The sequence below is a fragment of the Pseudochaenichthys georgianus genome, chromosome 8 (assembly GCF_902827115.2).
Source record: "Pseudochaenichthys georgianus chromosome 8, fPseGeo1.2, whole genome shotgun sequence".
Classification (NCBI taxonomy): Eukaryota; Metazoa; Chordata; class Actinopteri; order Perciformes; family Channichthyidae; genus Pseudochaenichthys; species Pseudochaenichthys georgianus.
Genome location: NC_047510.2, coordinates 20,336,514 through 20,356,360, shown reverse-complemented (window position 1 = coordinate 20,356,360; position 19,847 = coordinate 20,336,514). Strand labels below are relative to the sequence as shown.

General features: G+C 44.1%; 1 protein-coding gene across 1 annotated transcript; it reads right to left on the bottom strand.

Moving 5' to 3' along the window:
- Positions 1-8,469: 8,469 nt before the first annotated feature.
- On the bottom strand, positions 8,470-19,162 carry metrnla (meteorin like, glial cell differentiation regulator a). Its single transcript, XM_034090158.2, has 4 exons — positions 18,761-19,162; positions 16,428-16,816; positions 9,485-9,544; positions 8,470-9,361 (listed from the first exon to the last, which is right to left on the bottom strand). The coding sequence occupies exons 1-4, from the start codon at positions 18,859-18,861 to the stop codon at positions 9,048-9,050; spliced, it is 864 nt and encodes a 287-aa protein (XP_033946049.1). The 5' UTR covers positions 18,862-19,162; the 3' UTR covers positions 8,470-9,047.
- Positions 19,163-19,847: the final 685 nt, after the last annotated feature.

Here is a 19,847-nt window from a genome sequence, read left to right as displayed (position 1 = left end):
TATACATTTCACCACGTCTGGAAATCTGAGCAGCCTCTCCGGTATTTAAACATAAAGCCTACTTTCTGTGCTCTTATTACACTGTTATTATGGGTTTGGATTTGGTCTAATACTGTACATAACTGTGTCTATTGGTGCAGACAGAATGGTGATACGTATGAAATGCACTCTGGTTTAAACACTGTCAATGTGTCAGGATTTAGCACACACAGCAGTGGCTAAAGACTGTTGTCCTGCAGGGGGCAGTGTCTGTCTTACGAAGAGACATGAGTAAACCTTGTGTTTCCAGTCTCAATGGTATGTTCAACTATTGTATTACTGTCAACTCTTTTTGGATATAGCATTTACTTTGGAAAGTGTTTTTCTAAGCAGTTTGGATTTGTCTGTTTTTTCACAGTGGAAAATGTGACACATTCAAACACTAGACAGTAGCCTACTAACACTAAAGGGTGTGTTTGAAGGTGTTCACTTGTTTCCTTTTTTGTGCAGATTTTTTATTTGGAAGATGATGGTCTTGAAATGGGGGAGAGAGAGGGTTGTGACATGCAACAAAGGTCCCAAGGTTTAAATTAAACAAAGAAGGATGCTGATATATGGGATGTTGTGTAACTCAACAAGCAAGGCCTGAGAGGTTACATCTTTTATCAGCAGCACTATCAGTTAAACCCACACAGTCATTTAGGTTGGGAGACTTGTGAGAAACAGCTTAAAACAATAAATAATGCTTAAAGTCAAAGCAGCAGGTGTTGAGATATCTTGGGTCAAACTCCCAAAAAACGATGGATTTTACTGTTCCCATAATGCAATTTTGTCAGCATCTTTCATAGACCCTCGTCGACTAAATCCTACAATTTTATTCAAGCAACGCGACCATGAACAACCAATCACATGAATCTCCCGCCCCCGACATACAAAGCAAAAAAACCCGGGGATTTTATGGGAGCAAATCAATATATATATAAACTCCCCAAACGGGCGAAAACCTACCAGTTTCACCCACTGTCTCTGCCACCTCCCTCCATGCCTGGTTCCTCCGGTTTGTATCCCGGTAGGTGAAGAGGGTCTGGTCATACAAAACCGGGTGATTTGCTACAGCGATAATTAGTTGAACGGCGGGATATCTCTCCCAATTTAGACGCGGTTTGATTGGCTACGGCTTGAGCTGTCAGATTTTCCGAAACGGGATTTGATTGGCTGGCGCTGGCTACTCCGGCGTTCAACTTCTGACGCCGGAGACGGACCGCTATGCTACCCACAATTCAGTTCGGCGAAAAAGCGAGGCAACGTGACGTAACCCCATTCAAAGTCGAGGCTGTCGACGCTGTAGTGTGGACGGGCAGGTCCTTACAGCGATTTAGCGCAAATTCACAATAGTTACAATAGTTGCAATCTTGTAAAAACCTGCATCCACACAAACACTTAATGTACATTTAAAGCCAGTGAAAGTCTGTACACAGCAGCCGAAGGGAAAGTTTTGTTTATGTACGTAGCAGCTGATAGAGCAAACTAATAATAGAGATGCCGCTTGCAGCTAAAAATGTGCAGTCTCCATGACCAAAACAAAAACACCCTTGTGAAATCATCAGGTTTATTTCTTCATGTATGGCAAAAGCCCTCCCAAGCCACAGGAGACATGATACAACCTTCTCAACAGACTAGTAGTACAATTTCTAACTAATAAACTGACATTTAGGTGTAACATTAAAAAAGAGCCCCTTTAAACACCATATCCAAAATGCCGTTTTAATGACCACACATAACATATCTGATTTGTCCACACATATCTGATAGAAAAATGTGAATATGTTGTTGAAATAAAGTGGCAGCATATATTTAAGTTTCTTTCAGCAGCTTTACATTTTAAATTTGTTTTTATAACTGTCAGTCACTCAGCACTTTGTGAGGCTCCTGTGCCCTCGTTGCTACTCTGTGTCTGATTTCCCCACTCAGACATGTTATGCATTCCACAGTAAAGCGGTGATAATCCCCCAAAATGTGCACATAATGTCACACCAGCGAGCGCTTGTCTCCTCAGCCTGCAAGTGGGTAAACTGGACCCTTCTGTTCTGTGTTGCAACATGAGCCGTACGGCTCTTTCTCGAGGCGATACTCGAGGGGAGATCAAATACTCTGCGAAGAATCCAAGCAGTAAAAAGGGATGATATAAATATTCTTCTTGTTTAACTGATTCCTCATGTTTGTGGTCTCATTTATGGCCTGTTTGTATTCTCTCGCTGTCCTGTAGTTTTTATTCTCGTGAGCTCAACAGCTAAATTGTCATTTGACCAAGGTTTTCTTTTGTACTTTGCAGATGTGGATTACATCCCTTAATGCCAATCAATCAGGTTGCCCTCTGAACTTTATGGAGCTCAGAGAGGTCCCAGACTACACAACAGGGTCCTGAACTCTGATTAGGGGTCACTGACTGTCACCTGTGCCAAACTATTACATGAAACAGCAACACGCACACGCATGCCACTGTGTGTGTGTGTGTGTGCGCGCGCGTGTGTGTGTGTGTGTGTGTGTGTGTGTGTGTGTGTGTGTGTGTGTGTGTGTGTGTGTGTGTGTGTGTGTGTGTGTGTGTGTGTGTGTGTGTGTGTGTGTGTGTGTGTGTGTGTGTGTGTGTGACCCCCTACAGCTCTACTTTCCCTGGCTCAGCCATTCTTTTCCCAGCTGACTTTTCAGCTGTTGCCAACACTTGTCCACTTGATAACTGTTGCCGTAACTCAGCACTCAGCACGCTGGTTTGACATCCACTAATGATTTTAATGAAACCCTGTGACATCTGAATCTGTCATTTAACTGACAATATTATTTTTAAGCACTCTCCAGAGAGAAATTAAAGTGATTATTAAGCTTTGCAAAAGTAATACAGATTTAGTCTATGTTTTACACTTTGAGGTGCTGAGCTGTGGTATGTTTGCAGTCTGTGAGTGACAGGCCTTAAATTCCTGTGATGCTATCCTGAATTAAGCGGTGCGGTTGTTGGGTTGGGTTTCCATTATATCATGTGCGCACAATTTTGAAGAAGCGCGCTCAAAATATTTGACAGCGCTTTAATGTTGTTGTTATTTTTGGCAAAGACCTCCTAGAAAATTATTTCAAGACAGAAATGTCACTATTATTTCATTATACAGCATATATTGTAATTCAATTGAAAGTAAGTAATCTAATAATTGAATCTAATGGGTATCTGACTATCTGTAATTTAAATTAACAGCGCAACATTTGTTTAATTTTAACATGTTTTATTTGGATCAAGATGGCCCATTACTTTAAACTGTGTTTATGCGTCAAACCATCCAACAAAATAATTATCTAAAAACAAAACGGCATTGCGATCAATTTATTCCCCGTTTACCAAGTCCTCCTCTCTCGGGCGTCGATCCATCATCCTCTGTCACGAAACCAAACAGCTAACATCCGCTCCTGTATGAAAATCTAAGTGTTCACTTCCTACCTATCCATCACACGAGCTATTATGCTCCTCATTTAGACATCAATCAAACGTCCCATGTCCCATTACACAATCCATCACGCTCTAAACTTGTCCCGCCATTGGCTGATGATCTTTGTCATTCAACAAAACCTAAAGATGTGCGTTTCCTTTTGAGGATATAGTGCCCGCCCCAGTCTCCTCCAGATTCTAATGCTGAATTTAGACAGGAACCATTTATTTTTCTTCTCAACCAAAGGCCACAGCCTAGGCCAGAGGTCAGAGGGGGTCGGCCTGGTTGCCAAGGAGGAGTCCACCAACAGGGCAAATCCACTGGTGCTCATTGGAGTGTGCAAACTGCTGATCTGCTGAGTCTGACAGGCCTGAGAGCGGAGGAGCCTGGGCCGATTGCATTATCACAAGCAGACAAGAAGCAAGGGTTGATGAGTGAAAGGTTGTATAGAGCATGCAACAACACGCTCATTCAAAGCCAAGATTAAGTCAAGGGAGCACTAGTGACAGGGGCAGCTTTTGTTATTGTGATCAGTGACAATTTCAGTAATGGTCCATCCTGAAAGCATTGAATCACTTAGTGTTGGGCCGTGCTAGAAACTAGGTTGGCAAAGTGTGTTGTCCCACCACATTGGAAGTGTTTATAACTGACTGTCTCCCCTGGCTTGTTGCTGCATAAGTTGGGTCTGATTTGGGAACTTTGACTTTCAGAAATGTATAGAAATTGTAGCCCTTGCATCCAAATCAGACTTCGTAAAAGTCTGTGGGGGAGGGGGTTTTCAAGCTAAACAGCCAATCCAACAAGCAGTTCTGTGTGAGTTTACCAGCGGCTTTACTATTGTTAATCACAGAAACAACAAAACAACAAAATAATAAGATAAAAACATTAAAAAAACGACTTTACTAAGACAAATCAAGGTTAAGCTAGAGTACCAAAACCCAAATGTCGTGTTTTCGTAAAGATCAGTCGTTTTGGGATCCTAACATCTCACAGCGAGCTTCATGGCTTTGCAACAGGCTGCCAATATCCATGACATAGTGACATCATGAGAAAGTTGTCCCCCCGTTGACAAGGCCGACTGTTGCCATGGGGCTCCTGGATATGGCACTGCGGATCCCAGTAAATGAAGGCTGTTGGGGGCAGGGAAGTGAAGGCAAGTAAATAAAAGTACAATTTGCAGTGTGTTTGCTCGATGTCCTCGGAGCCAAGTTCTGCGCCGTTATTGGGCTGCTGAGCATTGGGGGGCTCCCAGTAACTCTGTGCAGTGGGACCCCCCACTCTGGAGGACATTGGCGTGTTTGCTGAACGAACAGGGTACCCTAACGCGGCCTCTGGGAGCCATGTGAGCTGACAGCAGCCGCGCACATTCACTCATTAAGAAAAGAGAACGATGAGGGACAAAAGGAAGAAGGAGACAGTCTTGTAGGAACAGACTGGAGCAGCAAATAACCTTTAACAAACAGAAATAATTAGTCATAATACAGACGTCAGCCAAGAAAGAGGCATTTACATGATAAAGCTTAGCAGTGTGGAGCTTTCTATCATGGGTAGCTTTTTCTTCAACAGACTAATGCTACTGTATGTTTCTGACTGCATGAGTCTCTGCCAAAACTTAATTAATAAAGGCAGTGCCTGGTTTACTTCATGTACACTTCCCATTTAACATATCTGAGCACACAATTCCCACATCCCCTTTGATACCTGATATTAAGACATGCAAGACCAAGCTATGACCTCCCAATCACTTTTTGTGAGGGGACACCCAACACCAGAGAGCATAATCCTACCATGCCGCTTTGGTGGGAGAGGCGGGGTAAAGGAGGCGGCTCTGAGGCATTTCATGACTGGGAAACTCATGACCCTCTGGGGATTAATGAGCATTCTGTGAGGGGCCTTATTGGCTTGTTGACCCTCGCGTTCTGATGTGTTCATCTCTTTCTGGCTCCAATTGGTAATGACTTAAAGGGAATTTGAAAACAGACTACTTTAACATTCACTCAAAATACATTTTTTTTAAAACGTATTGAAATTATTTTTGAGATACTTAAGCATAAACATGTTTTTTTATATATTTTAGGGAAAGACATCATAAATGGTATGGTTGATTATCAATAGCCTACTAAACTGATTCTCTGTTTTTGGTGTTACAGTTTTAGGATTCATAGTACCCTTGTTATGCGGGCGAAGTTTGATTTGCCTTTTTTCCTCCATGTGAGCGCTTTACTTTTGACATTTTGTTTTTTCAGATTATTTTCTTCAAACCTTTTTTGTCTCTGGGTTGTGCATTTGAATCCTCATACTATTGAGTCAAGGTTCCTAACAATGAGAGATTGAATAAGGCTCTCTTTGCAAAATAATGAAGGGATGTGGATGTTTCAATCACCAATTGAACTGTAAAAATCAGTTTAGACACTTTTGAGACATATTGTTTGAAATCAAGTAAACATTCACAAGAATTGTAGGGGCTATGGTTTAGAGTAATATAGCATTAGCAGGAAAGCTGTTTGTGGGTTTTTCATGTTGACCCAGGGAAAATAACTGCTGAAAACCTATAACCCTTGGCAAGATTTTCATAATCTGTCATATTAAGAGGATATTGAGCTCGAGCCAGGCACTAGGAACTTGCAATCTTTTGAAGAGGATAGTTGTTTAACAAAACAAATACTATTATAGTAAAAGAGTAATATATAAACCTATAAATATAAACCTGTGAGACCTGCTAACAGAAGTGTCAGGGCAGCATTATGTCAGATCCGAGGTGTTAGGACTGCAGCTGCAGAGAGAGTCGTGGCTCAGTGTGGGTGGCGGCTATCTCGCTGCTGAGGCGGTGTGTTTATGTGTGCTGGGGTTAGGGCCACGCGCACAGTGCAGGCATACACACTCACACACACTCAGTCAGACACACAGAAACACCACAGAGACTCTATTGATTCCAGCTAACCAAGGCAGCAGCGCTGAGGGAACTGTGCACGCGTGTGTGTGAAGTCAACACATTCCCCACATTCCAGCACTTCCAAAAGAGGCATAAAATATTAGCCACTACACTGCGCTCGAAGGCCTCCTCTCACTACTGGAGACCTCCTGCTCTTCAACTCGACTGCCCTTCTTTCTGCCAAGTCACTGTGCCCTTCGCCGTCACTGTAGTTTTCAACAGTACTTTTTTTTCTTTCTCTTTTAATTCCACCCACGAGATGACCATGCAGTGACTTCTGGCTGAATCACACTGATGACACAAAGGCCCCACATATTCATGTCTGGCATAAACTGGTCCTTCTCAACTAGTATTACAATGAAATCTGACCTCGCCCTTACAATTGCATGTGCATTTTTGACAGATTAGTCAGAATTTCAAATGAACTACTCCCAGTGAAACTAGAAACACATTATTTAGAAGAAAATCTCATGAAATGGGGTTCAGAAACATTCTCTAAAACTGCCTTTTATCTTTGATTTGTTTGCCCATGGGCGGCTTATCAAGCCTCTAGAAAGAAAGTGCAGTATTAGTGACAATAGCTAGACATTAGAAAAGAAGGAACAATTGCATCTTTTTTGTGCTGCTTTTTTCTTTTACAACTCATAGACATGTCCTCAAATGTCATGCACATTCTTGAACTTGAAAAGCTGGAACAAATGTTTTACCCCCCCAAAATAGTTGCCTGTAGATGCAGTGGTCGATAAATCACATTCATTAAAAGCAGCTCTAGTGAAAATAAATCCTTATGAGAGCTAGTAGATGCTTCCCCAGGGAAAGTAAAGAGCTAAATTGCACGGCATCATAGGAGTACACTACAGCTCAGTAGGTCACTTTGAACAGTGATGCATATATTGATTATTTTGCATAGGAATCACCTGAAGACCAGTCTGGTGTCAAACAGGCTTACTGGCCGGAGGAAGAGAGCTCTGTCAACCAGGACAGCCCGACCAGTGAAAACCACCAGCCAAGTAATGCCCGCTGACCTCCTCTTCCTCCTCCTCCAAGGCTCCTGGTCTCAAAGCCAGAGTGAGAAGGTTCATAGAAAGTCATCGTTTCCATAGAAACTCTGTTTGCATTTCCCAGTGAGCAATAGGGACCGCTGGCTTTCAGCTGGAATTCAGCTGGAATTCAGACATTCAATACACAGAGCTGTCTGGAGAAGCAATTGTCTATGTGGGGCAACTTTTGAAAGACATTCGAGGTGCATTTCCGTTTTAAGTGAAAAGGCTGACAAAGAGGGACCTGGCCATGAACTGGATGTCATCTTAACGGGCCTGGCTCACAGGTTGCATCTACTGTTACGGCAGCACAGCGCTAAAATAACCTGCTCTGTTCCTTGTTAGATTCCAGGTGATGTGGATATTAAAGTCTTCATTTAAACAGGGAACCTGAGCACGACTGTACATGCCAATCAAAATGTGCAGTGTGGTTGGAGAGTGCTGCGTGCCCAGTCACAGGGCTGTATTCAGGTCTGTCTTCAGTCCTCTCTCTCATACCAGACTGCTACGCTGGAACAAAGAGGCCTTTCACATTGACCTTGACACACGGCCACCCCCATCACCACAGGAACCAACGCAGAGGAATCCACTCCAACTCTCTGATATCAATCTCTACCCCTGGCAGACGGTCTCGGCTAAAGGCTGAGGTGAACCTCGGAGCAGGGCCTAATGCACATCATATGAGTGTGTTTTTATTCCAACAGAACAGGGGGGGAATAACCTGTTCGCACTACTGAGTGTATTTCATCTGATATGAAATGACCCACCATTTCCATATGAGGCTGAAATTAAGGGTTTATAGCACAAGCTAAATTAAGGTTAAAGCTAGCCGTATCCTGCATTAGTTCATCTGCATATTAGTTTCTAAATAAATTGATTTTTTTGGACTAAACGAGTCCACGAGTTACCAACAGTCCAGAGAGAACCCTCTTTAAATCCCTCGCTAGTCAAAATCCCAAAAAACAATGACCTACTTAAGTTTAAATTTGCCCAGCGCAGATTTTGTCAATTATTTATTTAACATATAAAACAGACATTAACACACATCCAGGGAATAAAAACTTTTATTCTCAAAAAGGCAAAAAAAAACGTTTTTGCTTTTTTAGGGGGTTTTTCTTTAACAATTGTACGGCCTGAAAAGAAAACCACCACATTAAAATTGTGGATCATTTTTTAAACAAAATAAAAATAAAAAGGCTTTTACTTTATACATTTCTGTCATAAGAAATAACTTCAAAAACTGTACATCAAGCTATTTTACAAAGCACACAGAGCTCCAAAATATACAATGTTCATTCACATTTTATACAAATAAAAACCAAATGAGGGTTTGCTACATTTAAATCCTGGGAGTGCCTTTGTCTGCGAGAAAGGCAGTCCGGACACATTCCTTGTTGCATCACGTTTGACTTTTCAGAGGCGAGTTCATCCAGCATGCTGCTTGGCAACATTCAGAAGCTCCAGTCTTTCTCTCCGAAGAGTCACATGACAGCAGGAGAAGAGAGGCTCCGGGCCAGTCTGTCGGCCTCTCTCTCTCCTTAGCACGAACGCTTGGTTCTGCTCTTCTTCCCCCCCCCCCCCCACTCAGTGAGGACATGTAATTTTTGGGGTGGGCAGGTAAACCCCTCAGTCCGTCTGCACATGACAGGGGTTGGTCCCCTGCTGCTCTGCCTCGTTATACAACCGCAAGAAGTCTTTGTAGCGTGGGGCACAACCCATCCAGGCTTCCCCAAACCTCACAGTCCCGGTGAAGAGGAACTCCCCCTCCCCAGCCCTCACCCCACACTGCGGGGGCATCTTGATGCTGCCAGTCCACCTCCGCACCCTCACACCCCCGGATGCAAAGACGTGGATCTTCTGTCTGTAGAGGCGGCTGATCTCCACAGTGACTGTCGAGTGCTCTTCTTCCTGCTCCACCCTCCTGATGCTGCCCCGGCCCACTGAGAACACCAAGCATGAACACAGGATTTAGGTACGGGTTTTATTTCATGCTACACAATATGATGTTCTCATGAGATAGAAACAGGACGACTATTATTCTCCCAAACAGTGTTTTAACTTACCAAAGTCATTGGTGCAGACTGCGAGGAGCACCTCAGTGTCGCTGCAGGGATGACAGGGTTCTGAAGGGACACAAAGAGAGAAAGTGGATGAGTTTGGTAAAGCACTACAAACTGAAACAGGAAAATTCAGTCCACATAATATTTAACAGGTCCACCACCTTCTACTTAAAGGGGACCTATCATGCAAAATGTACTTTAGTACGTCTTTTATACAGGAATATGTGTCCCCGGTGTGTCAGGGAACTCAACAAGTGTCAGAAAACACAACCCTCTCTTTTCCTCCATACCCAAATCTCTAAAAACGGGGCTGCAACGGATCTGATACAGACTGATCCAGATTTGAAATTGTTCTGACGTCAGAAACTGGGTGCTCCGCCTATATGGGCAACTCTCTAGCCATCAGGGGAATGAGAGGTTGCCGTGGCATGGTAACATGATGCTCGTGCCTCGCCCCCCTCCTTTGCAGGGGGGCGTGGTCAGCTGCAGCTCATTTGCCACAGAATCAGCCCTTGCAAAAACAGGGCTGGATTAGAGCAAATGGAGCTAAATGAGGCATGGCTAAAATGCATGATTTGTTTGGTATTTTGAAAAAAAAACTTCACAGACATGTTTTGTATAGGTATGGCTCTACAATATATTATTCAAATATAGCATGATAGGTCCACTTTAAACTCAATAAGTATAGAATAGATAGAATCAGAGGGATGAAACCCTCTTTAATGGTCACACATGCAGAGCACACAGCACAGTGACATTTGTTCTCTGCTTGTAACCCATCCTAGTACCAGGAGTCTAGTACAAGGAGCAGTGGGCAGCTAGGCTGCAGTCGGATAGTTTAAAAATCAGCTCCTAAATTCTAACCCTATCGTCTATTCCTTCACCTCTGAGTGAAACGTCACGGGGTTAAGGGATAGTGGATAGGAGAATTCAAAAGGATTTAGGAGAAGAGACTGCGCAGTGCATGACATTAAGGATTTTGGGAGATGGCCCTGTGGGCCATCTAAGATGGCCCTGAGCCCAATAGAGATTGCCCTGAAAAATGCACGCGGACAAAATGGCACGAAGGGTTTGGGGGGCCTCCGTCCCCCTAGAAAATTTTGATTTTTGCAGGTCTTAGATGCTGTCTGGTGCATTCTCTAGACTGAATTATAAGATGAACCACCACAATATTATGTTGTACAATTTCAATTTTATTCTTCATTTCACTTGTGTGTTTGTTCTTGTTTGCTCGCTTGCATGCCCTGCATAGCTATAAGAAATACTTAAGTTGTTGGTCAAAACACTTTCCATCTGATGAAGGCAAATGCCTTCCCAGATGGAAAAAAGTAGAAAACATTACATTCAGTTATAACTGCCAAAACAAACATTATTTACACTATTATGGCCCCTGTTAAAAATGTTTGTAATGTTAACTACTGTAAGTTGGTCGAACGAATGCCTCCTCATCCGGAAGCTGACCGAGCAGACCCGAGAGGAGCCGAGCGCATCCGCGAAGCACACGTCAGAGTTCCCGTTAGCCGGCAAATCTAAATATCTTCGGTCAAAATAATTTCCCTTTAGAGCAATACCGCTTCAGTTGCGCCACTTATGTGACAGACAAGAAGAGTATGTGACATACAAGAATAGTCAACTCTAATGTCTAACGGCCCGTCCACACAGCGGCGTGCGTTGACGCTTCCCCATTCACTTTGAATGGGGTGACGTCACTTTTAGCCGAAATGCATCGTGGGAAGCGACGTGGAGCGTAGCTGGCGTGGCTCGCTGCAAAAGTTGAGCAATGTTCAACTTTTGACGCCTCGGCGAGGCGTCAGCCAATCGAATCATATGCCAGTACAAGCTCTAGCCAATCAAACCGCTGCTTGTGTGTCAGGGGCGGGAGATTCATGTGATTGGTTGTTGGTCGAGTTTCAGACACGCCCGCCGGCAAGCGTCAGCGCATGCCGCTGTGTGGACGGGCCGTAACACTTAATGTGGAGAAAGAGATGTATGGGTTGATTGTGCGTTGATCTGTTGGTAATGCCTCGGGGTTCCGGTGGGCATGTAAACAAATGCATAATGCTGCGCTATACTTTGTGGCCTCATCCAGTTGCATCGCAACACTTATTGTGTAGTTGTCTTTTAATAAGCAGGCAGTCATATCATTAGCTAGAACTAGCTGGATCTGATCGATATGGACATAAACGCGAGTGAAGTCTAATCTGACGGGAGAGAGAGATCAGCAGCTGCTGACGAGTCGAGACTCGACACGCAGCTCTGCATAACCACATGCAGCGGTGAGCGGAACAAAACACATTTCAGGTTAGAATATCACACGTAGCTATTTTAATTACCTCTCAAACTACCTAAACTAGTTATAGATATGTTTAGTTTTACTGTCGGGTCACTCATTACTGGATCCGCGAGCTGCATGATACTGGCATAATAGATTGCCCGATTGGGCAACCAGCAGGTGAGGCTTCATTGCCCGAGCTAAATACTAGATACATTTTGTGCGTCTGCTGCTGTGGGGAAACTATGGAAACTACAGTTTTCTATACAGCGGACTACAACATGGATGTTCAATAAGAACGAGGGACTCATCTAGAGACTCTGCACCGTGCTCTGATGCTGCTGTTTTGCTTTATGAACGTAGACAGAGAAACATATTCTTCATGACCAAAGTTGGAATTGAAATAAAAAAGGAAAGTGAAACTTATGCTCGTCACCCTCTCCCTCCGGTCCACATTAATACAAATGATCCCAATACGTATGATTGTATGAACTATGAAAAGATCTTAAAATCAATACAAATGTATTTATTATAAACGTTAGTCCTTAACATCTATCACTGTGTATATCACCATTCAAACATCTTTTAAAAGTTGAACAAACTCCACACAGCTCAGTAAAGACTGTGAAATGTTGATTTTTTTGGATCAATTCATTAAAAACTAACGTTCATATTTCTCTTTTTGATTATAATACTGATGAACGTTCAAAACAAAGCACTTTGGCAACTTACCACATACGTCTTAAAATGCTTAATAAGCACCGTAACTTTCATGATATCATTTCTCGGTCATAATCGGTTGCTTCCATGAACGGCCGACTGTTGTGTGACGACAAATGCTGTGGCCGCAAGGCATTGTGGGGCAGCATTTTCTCCTCTCCTTTCGGTTAGGGAGGTCCAGTCCAGTGGTTCCTAAGCTAAAGGAGGTTATAAAGGAAGTTTGAAACCTCCTTTCCTTTCCTTTCATCTAGAGAATTCAAAAGGCACTTATCATGGCTGCCACTGAGGGACTTCCGGGTCATTTCACGCGGTTAGGAAGGTTCCTAAGCTAAATGGACTATTCGACTTCAGCCCTAGTGTACAGCGCCCGTGGAGCAATGGGAGTGAGTGGGGAAGGGGGTTGTCCGGTGCCTTGCTCAAGGGCACCACGGCAGGGCAAGAGGTGAACTGTCTGGGACCTCTCCAAGTAGCAGTCCACACTCCATATTTAGGTCTGGTCGGGGACTTGAACCGGCGACCCTACGGCTCACAGTCCAAGCCCCTACTGCAGTGTTTCCCATACATTGATTCATTTGTGGCGGATAATATATCATTTTTTTTGGTGTAAATTATATTTTTTGGAGAATAAACCCCACAGATCCTCAACTCCGGTGTGTCTCACTCATTAACAACGCAACACAGAGCAACAAGAACGTTGTCTGCTACAGTAGCCATGAACTTGCATGTATTTTGTTATTTGAAGGGGGGTGGATGCGTGGGCCACCAGAATACGTTAAGGGGCCTCTGGCTTGTCTTGATAGAATCAAATGATGTGGGAAACACTGTACTGACTGAGCCACTGCATACTACTTCCTACTAAATTACCCTCAAGTTTGACATGACCAGCAGACTGTTCACACTGAAGTAAAGCCAAGCTAAATGCATCTACATCACATGACAACCGGTCTGAGCTACACTCTGAATGAAACCTGTATCACAAAAGGTACACTACCTCTTCAACTTTATTTTCCAGTATTAAAAGTTTTAAATATTTTAGAAGAAGTCACTTGCCATCATTCCCATTTATTTTATCCAATGCTTCATCATTTGTTGTCCACCATTGAACAGTCGATAGAGCCACAATTCATTTTAGGGTGGCTGAACATCATTTACATTATACTGGATAGTATCTTCCATTTTGAACACTGCCTGTGTTTACCTAACAAACACAAAGTCACACACTAACAACTGGGGTCACAGTCATTTCCGTCCCTACAGATGATTATTTATTTACAAAGTCGGCAGAGCAGAATTCAGCTGTCATGAGCTCCTTGTTTTAACACCAAACAGAACTGGGCATGCTGCTCAACAAAAAGTGTATCCACATAAACACTGCTGAGGGGTTTTATGCTCGTGGGGGGAGTTCGGTCAGCTTCCCCGCCACAAGAGTAGCCCCTCGACGCTCCGTGACAAACAAGGACCAGATGAGAAGTTTAGGGGAGCACAGACACGAGGAAAGGCTAAGTTGCTGACCTGAGCTCTGTTAGCACTTCAGCAGACCTGCTGGGACTGAAACAGTGAGCACTTTCTCAACTACAACATCAAGTAGAGTTTTGAATAGCTTTAAAAGTGAAAATCACTTAATAGTAGGCAGATCTCCACAATGCCTGGTCTTAAACAATAGAAGATGGCAATCAAAAGGGTATGCTCTCATAACTGAAGGGCAAAAGATTTGTCAAGAAAGAGAATTGGAGAGAAATTTAGAAGTCTGTCCCGGGCTACATTTCCCCCACAGAGCAGCAGCTCAGCCGGCCCGCCTCCAGACTGTTTTATAGCAGGAGAAAGGGCCCTAAATGAGAGCAGACAACCAATGATTAGTTGACTCAGGTGGTCCTGCGGCTGGCCGGGATAGAACGTCTTTATTAGTCCTAGATCTGCTGTGGTTTTCTTTTGCGGCAGAGAGGGGCAGGTGGGGAGCAGAGGGAGGGGTGTCGAGTCAGCGATGTGCAGAGGTTGGGTCAGTGGGTGTTCATCCATTAAATTAGAAAAATAATGATTAAAGCAGTTAACTCAGGTGGATTTGGTGCACTGGAAACCACCCTAGCTTACATAGTCTGGTGTGAAATGTTTCTCATTTAGAAATGTGGAGAGTAAATCTGTAGACTATTACTTAATTGAGTCCAAAAACAGAGATGAGTGCCCTCTGTCATCTGTAGGCGCTGGAGCCTTATTTTTAGCTGGCTTGAGAGTATAGGGGTGAGGGGTGAACATGTCTTAGGTCAGCTTGTGTAGCAACACGAGGCTCTGCCGCATCACCAGAGAGGTCGGAGGTCAAACAGCCACAAGCTCGGACGGCTTAAGAACAGCTGGAAAGCCGGGAGACTTCAGAGCGGCCGACCTCGCCCAGAGCCGAGTGCAAAGGCCCTTTGAAGTGAGCCTGCGTGCGGCCTTAGCATTAGAAAGGCCCAGAGCCCGGCGCTAAACCCAGCCGTGTTTTTTCTTTCCACCAAAGCAGAGGCGAGCAGGGCTCACATGTCAGACATGAAACAGAACCACAGGAATGGGCTGAGAGCCGAGTCAGCATCCCTCTCTGGCCCATGCACATGCAGCGCCGCTCTGATCAGAACCACTTCACAGGAGCTGAGAGGGAGGAGTGGTAGAGGAGGGGAGGAGAGGCACGATGTAGTGTCCCTAAAACATCTGGGCCCCGATGCATTCCACTGTAATGGAGCACAACTCGCTAATACCATTCGGCACAGACGTGAACCACTTCAAACGTTCAGGAAGAGAGAGGGAAGATATATGAAGGGGAGAGGAATGAGAAGGAAAATACTAGAATGATAAATGGACGAGCAATACATTAAAAGAGAGGTAGGAAATAGTGAAACAAAGACGGAAAACAAATATGAGTTAAGTGATCTGAAAGGGAGGCTGAGGGAGTGACGGCAAGAAAAGAAGGGAGTGGGGGGGAATAAGCCTATATGCTCCTAGAAGCTCCTCCAAACATCTGGTTAGAGATGCATTCCAAGTTAACGGTGAGCAACTCAATCACAGCACAGCGGGTCGGAGAGAAGAGGGAAGAGACGGGAGAGAGAAGGAGATGAGAAGAAGCAAAGCTGCAATCAATCCACCAGCCCAGGCTTCAGATGACACGAGACCACCGTCTTTGTGAATCATCCCGATGCGATCTGAGGCCACATCACACACACAGATTATACTGCGGAGCTGAGCGGAGCACACTAATGTGGCCAAAACAACTCCACACTCACTGCTCTCTGCATTTAACCCCCTCTCTGTGCTGCACCAGATAATGACGCAGGATGTGGATATGTGAACCCAGAGAGCCCGTAAAAACAGATGTGGGCCCAATACTGCTCTTATTTTGCTTGAGGTGGAAAAGAACACAGTTGCTTGCACAGTTGCGCGGCTTGAAACTGTGCAGGTTTGGCAGGTACGCAGCGTGAAAATACACGGTTGTTTTTCAATGGAGGCCCCCTGTTTGGCTGTGCCTCTCCACACACACAAAAAAAACAAATCTATTACAGCTAAGAGCCAAGTCAAATCAAGCATGAATGGATTTTTTCGTCCTGGAAAAGTACCATAGAGACTTAAAAAGCTTCAGTTTTTTGATGTCTTGATACTTATAGCTGGCATTTGATTCCGACAAGAAATACATTCCCTTAAAACCAAAATGTACAGACAATGTGACCAGAGAAATGGACTTTGGCTTCAGTATTAGCAGTCTGCTGGAACAAACGTTGAGTTTCCTACTATTAGCGTCCAACTTAATAACAGTTTCCACCATTAGATGGCTGCATTTAGTGCACACACCGCAGGGACACAGCACAAAGAGAACCAGACACAGAGGGAATGATTCAAAAGCCTGTAGGTCTTTATAATGGCTTCTCAAATGAATTACAATGGCCGACAGGTTAGCATCGAGCCGTAAAGCATCATGGTGGAAATGTGTCTTACCTTCCAGTGACTGTGCATCTGGTCCCAGCCTGTCGCTGACCAGCTCGTACTGGAACTCTGTGATGCGACGGCTGATGTCCAAGTGCGGGACGGCCTCGATAAAGAGCGCCCCCTCCTGGATACTGAAGCACTGCACCTTGCCCTGAGCATGGTCCTGTTCACGCAGCAGTAACCGCAGCTTGCCGTTGCGGTCCAGGTAGATGTTGGTGCCACCGGAGTCTGCAGAGGGTTTGATGCAGACGGAGAGGCGGGCTGCGGCGGAGGAGACAGTGTTGGGCCGCAGGTTGACGATGATGGCCCCTGTGGGATAGAGCCACTCCAGAGAGCCTTGGGAGCAACGCAGGTACACCTGCTCCACATCCCTGGCGTGGCTTTCATGGGTCAGACCACTGCAAGTAACGAGAAGGAAAGACGTCAGCAGGCATCGACCACTCGAGAATCAAAGTGGCAGGGATTGTTTAGAATGTCTTAAAGTGTACAATTACACAAAACCCTGCAATGTGGAACCTTTTAATGTGGAGATATTTTAATTTTTTTAATTAGGAATTCAGGATGTTATTCACAAGTCACTAATATTAGCAGGAAGAGGCTTTAAAAAGAAATATTGGCATCAGCCACAACCGAACATTTCCTCCAAAATGACAGGCCATATGTTGGATAAAAAGTTAAAAGGGCATGTTTTGCATGTGGACATAGTTTAGGTTGTTCCTTATTGGCCCAGTGAATGAGTTCCTTCTGTATGTTGTGTTTTGGATATAACTATCAGAAAACTGCAAGAATTAGTTGTGGGTCAAAAATATCGGAAAATGTAATATTGACAAAAAATACTGTGCCTTCCTGCTTTCATTCATCATGAACAGATTATTCAGTGATCGGAAAATAATAGTTTGGTCATTTACAGCCCGAGATACCTGATTATAGTAAACGCCTCCTGAAGCATTAATGGCTGCCTGTGCGCAAGACTGGCTGCATGACCAGTCACGAGCCGCAGCAGCCAAAATGACCTCAGCTCACACACACTCCCCCCATACCACATTATCCTCCCCGAGCTTTGGCAAAACGCACCACTGGCAAGCTGCCTTGGGGAAGAGTTTGGAAGCAGAAATGGATGAATGGAGGGACACAGGGGCTTCTGGGCAGACAGCGACAGCAACAGTAGCCGGGCCTGCTGCATGCAAGTGCAAATGCAGGTCACGCACCGAACCTCCCCTTGCTTTCAAGCCACCAAAGAGACTGGAAGAGACTTGTCCGGGCAGCACTTCGGACTCTGGCGCCAGCATGACCAAATGACTCCCTCCAGAACGTAATGCCTGGTCAGGGTTCGAAAACTCCTGCCTGTCAGTCATTCTGTGGCAGAGCCTGAGGCAGGAAGCCATCAGCAGTCCACCAGCATGTGCATGCCAAGCTAGTGGTTTTGACTTTGGGGGAGAAACGCCCAGCTTCCTGAAAATGAGATGCTGAAATTCAAATTTGCCATAGATCTAAAGTAACCCATGGCATATGCTGAACACATGCAGCTGAAGCCTCATAACCAGGCTCTCCTCAGCACGCCTCTAATTAAGTCCTTTCTAACTTCATCACTTCTGCATGCAATTAAAGGAGATTAGTCAAGAGTCTCACTAATGAACAACAGATTATTGGTTTGGGCTCAAAGTGCTGAATATCTCTTACCCCTCCTGAGTGGAGGATGAAAAACAAAACCACACTATTTGAAGCACAGCCTCTCAAGTGCAAAAAGAGAGTTCAGCAGATGTTTGATGGAGGAAACATTTTCCAGTGTGCTGCTTGAGGTTTTAGAAACTGTTAAAAAAACGAAATGCTTAAAACGGTTCCGTGGAGATCTGTGCATGCAATCCTGTAAATAATCAGTATTATTTTTGTTGGGGGGGAGGGGGGGGGGGGTTAAATCTAAGTATGTACTTACGTATGTTTAATTATATATTATAATAATTGTGCATACTTTTTATACGAGCAAGTCCCTAATAACAGGCCTAAACGCATTTGTATTGGTGAGTCATATGTTGATCAAATAAGTTTGTCATTCATAAATTCAGCATACCAATAAATCCTGCCCGTCTGTGAAACTGTCGTATGCCCGTTCTCATTTCCATTAACATCACAAAACAATAACAGATTATTCATTTAGGCAAGACATTTTTTTAATATTCCTATCCTGCCTTAATGTAAGACTTATTCTCGTTTTACTCCGCTGCCTGATTTCAGATCGCCGCGCTCGGAGTCTGAGTTTCGGCCACAGTCGCCTCAAGTCGCTGCAGCTCACTTACAGACACATTTTTATCCACATTTTAAAAAAACAACGGGGTAAACCTCACCTGCCCTTCCAGCTGCACTGGTCGCTTGAATACTGGCAGAAAGAAATCCGACAGAGAAGGAGAAGAGGCAGCAGCAGGGAGGCCAACATCGGGGTGAGCATGTTTATCTCGCAGCTAACTTCGCCTCTTCTCGAGCGAAACTGTGATGAAGTCCACCGCCGTATTTCCAGCTACATAGCGTTTCCATGTGCCCCGGACCGCTCGGTGCTGCTCCCCGGTTATTTCCTGTGATTCTCAGGAAGTTTCAGGTGAGTAACGGCGCGTATTCAAATGCTGTCCGTAAAACCCAGTCCGGACAGCCCTCCGTAAAAACTGTGGAGTGAGTTTAACTCCGACTCTGTTCCTGCAGACCTGACTGCTCTCCACGTCACACCCCATCCAAAGCACTTTATCACTGTGCTGCCTTCAGGGGCTCAGCAGAGACTCCGATTTCCTAGCCTTTCAAAAATAAAAGGACACTTGTGCATTGCATGTAAAACAAATTGGTTTACGGTTTTGATTTGAAACCTTTGAAACCAACACAACTGAGCTACTCAGCTATTGGTCAAAACTAAATTAGAACTAGAGTTGTATTCGTTCAACATATTATGTGAAACACTCCAACAATGATTGTTATCTTTACAGCTATTTACACATTATGTGTGAATTGTATGTTAATTGTCTCTCATTGTTATTCCAGGATGATACGTAATTGTAATCACATAATTTCCTCATACATGCAAAAAGCTGGTCTTAAGTGTGTGATTCTTTATTATTATTGATTAAGTACATTTGAGGAAAAAGGCTAAAATACATTCTCTGGCATTTTTGCATTCATTTAGTTACATTTGAGCATTTCAATTATGATAGAAACTGCCAAAGCCCATTTTTTTCTTTACTGAGCTGTGTTGACATAATCCACTTGACAACAAGTGTTGAAAATTCCCACAGCACCTGAAGTGAGCATAAAACTCAAGAATTTAGTTTTTCAATGGATTTTTTTGAGGAAACAAAAATTGGCATTTATTCATCTTTAAGTAAACAGCGTTATTTCCATTATTAAAAACATGTATAAAAAAATACAAGGATATGCCAGAATAGTCCTTCA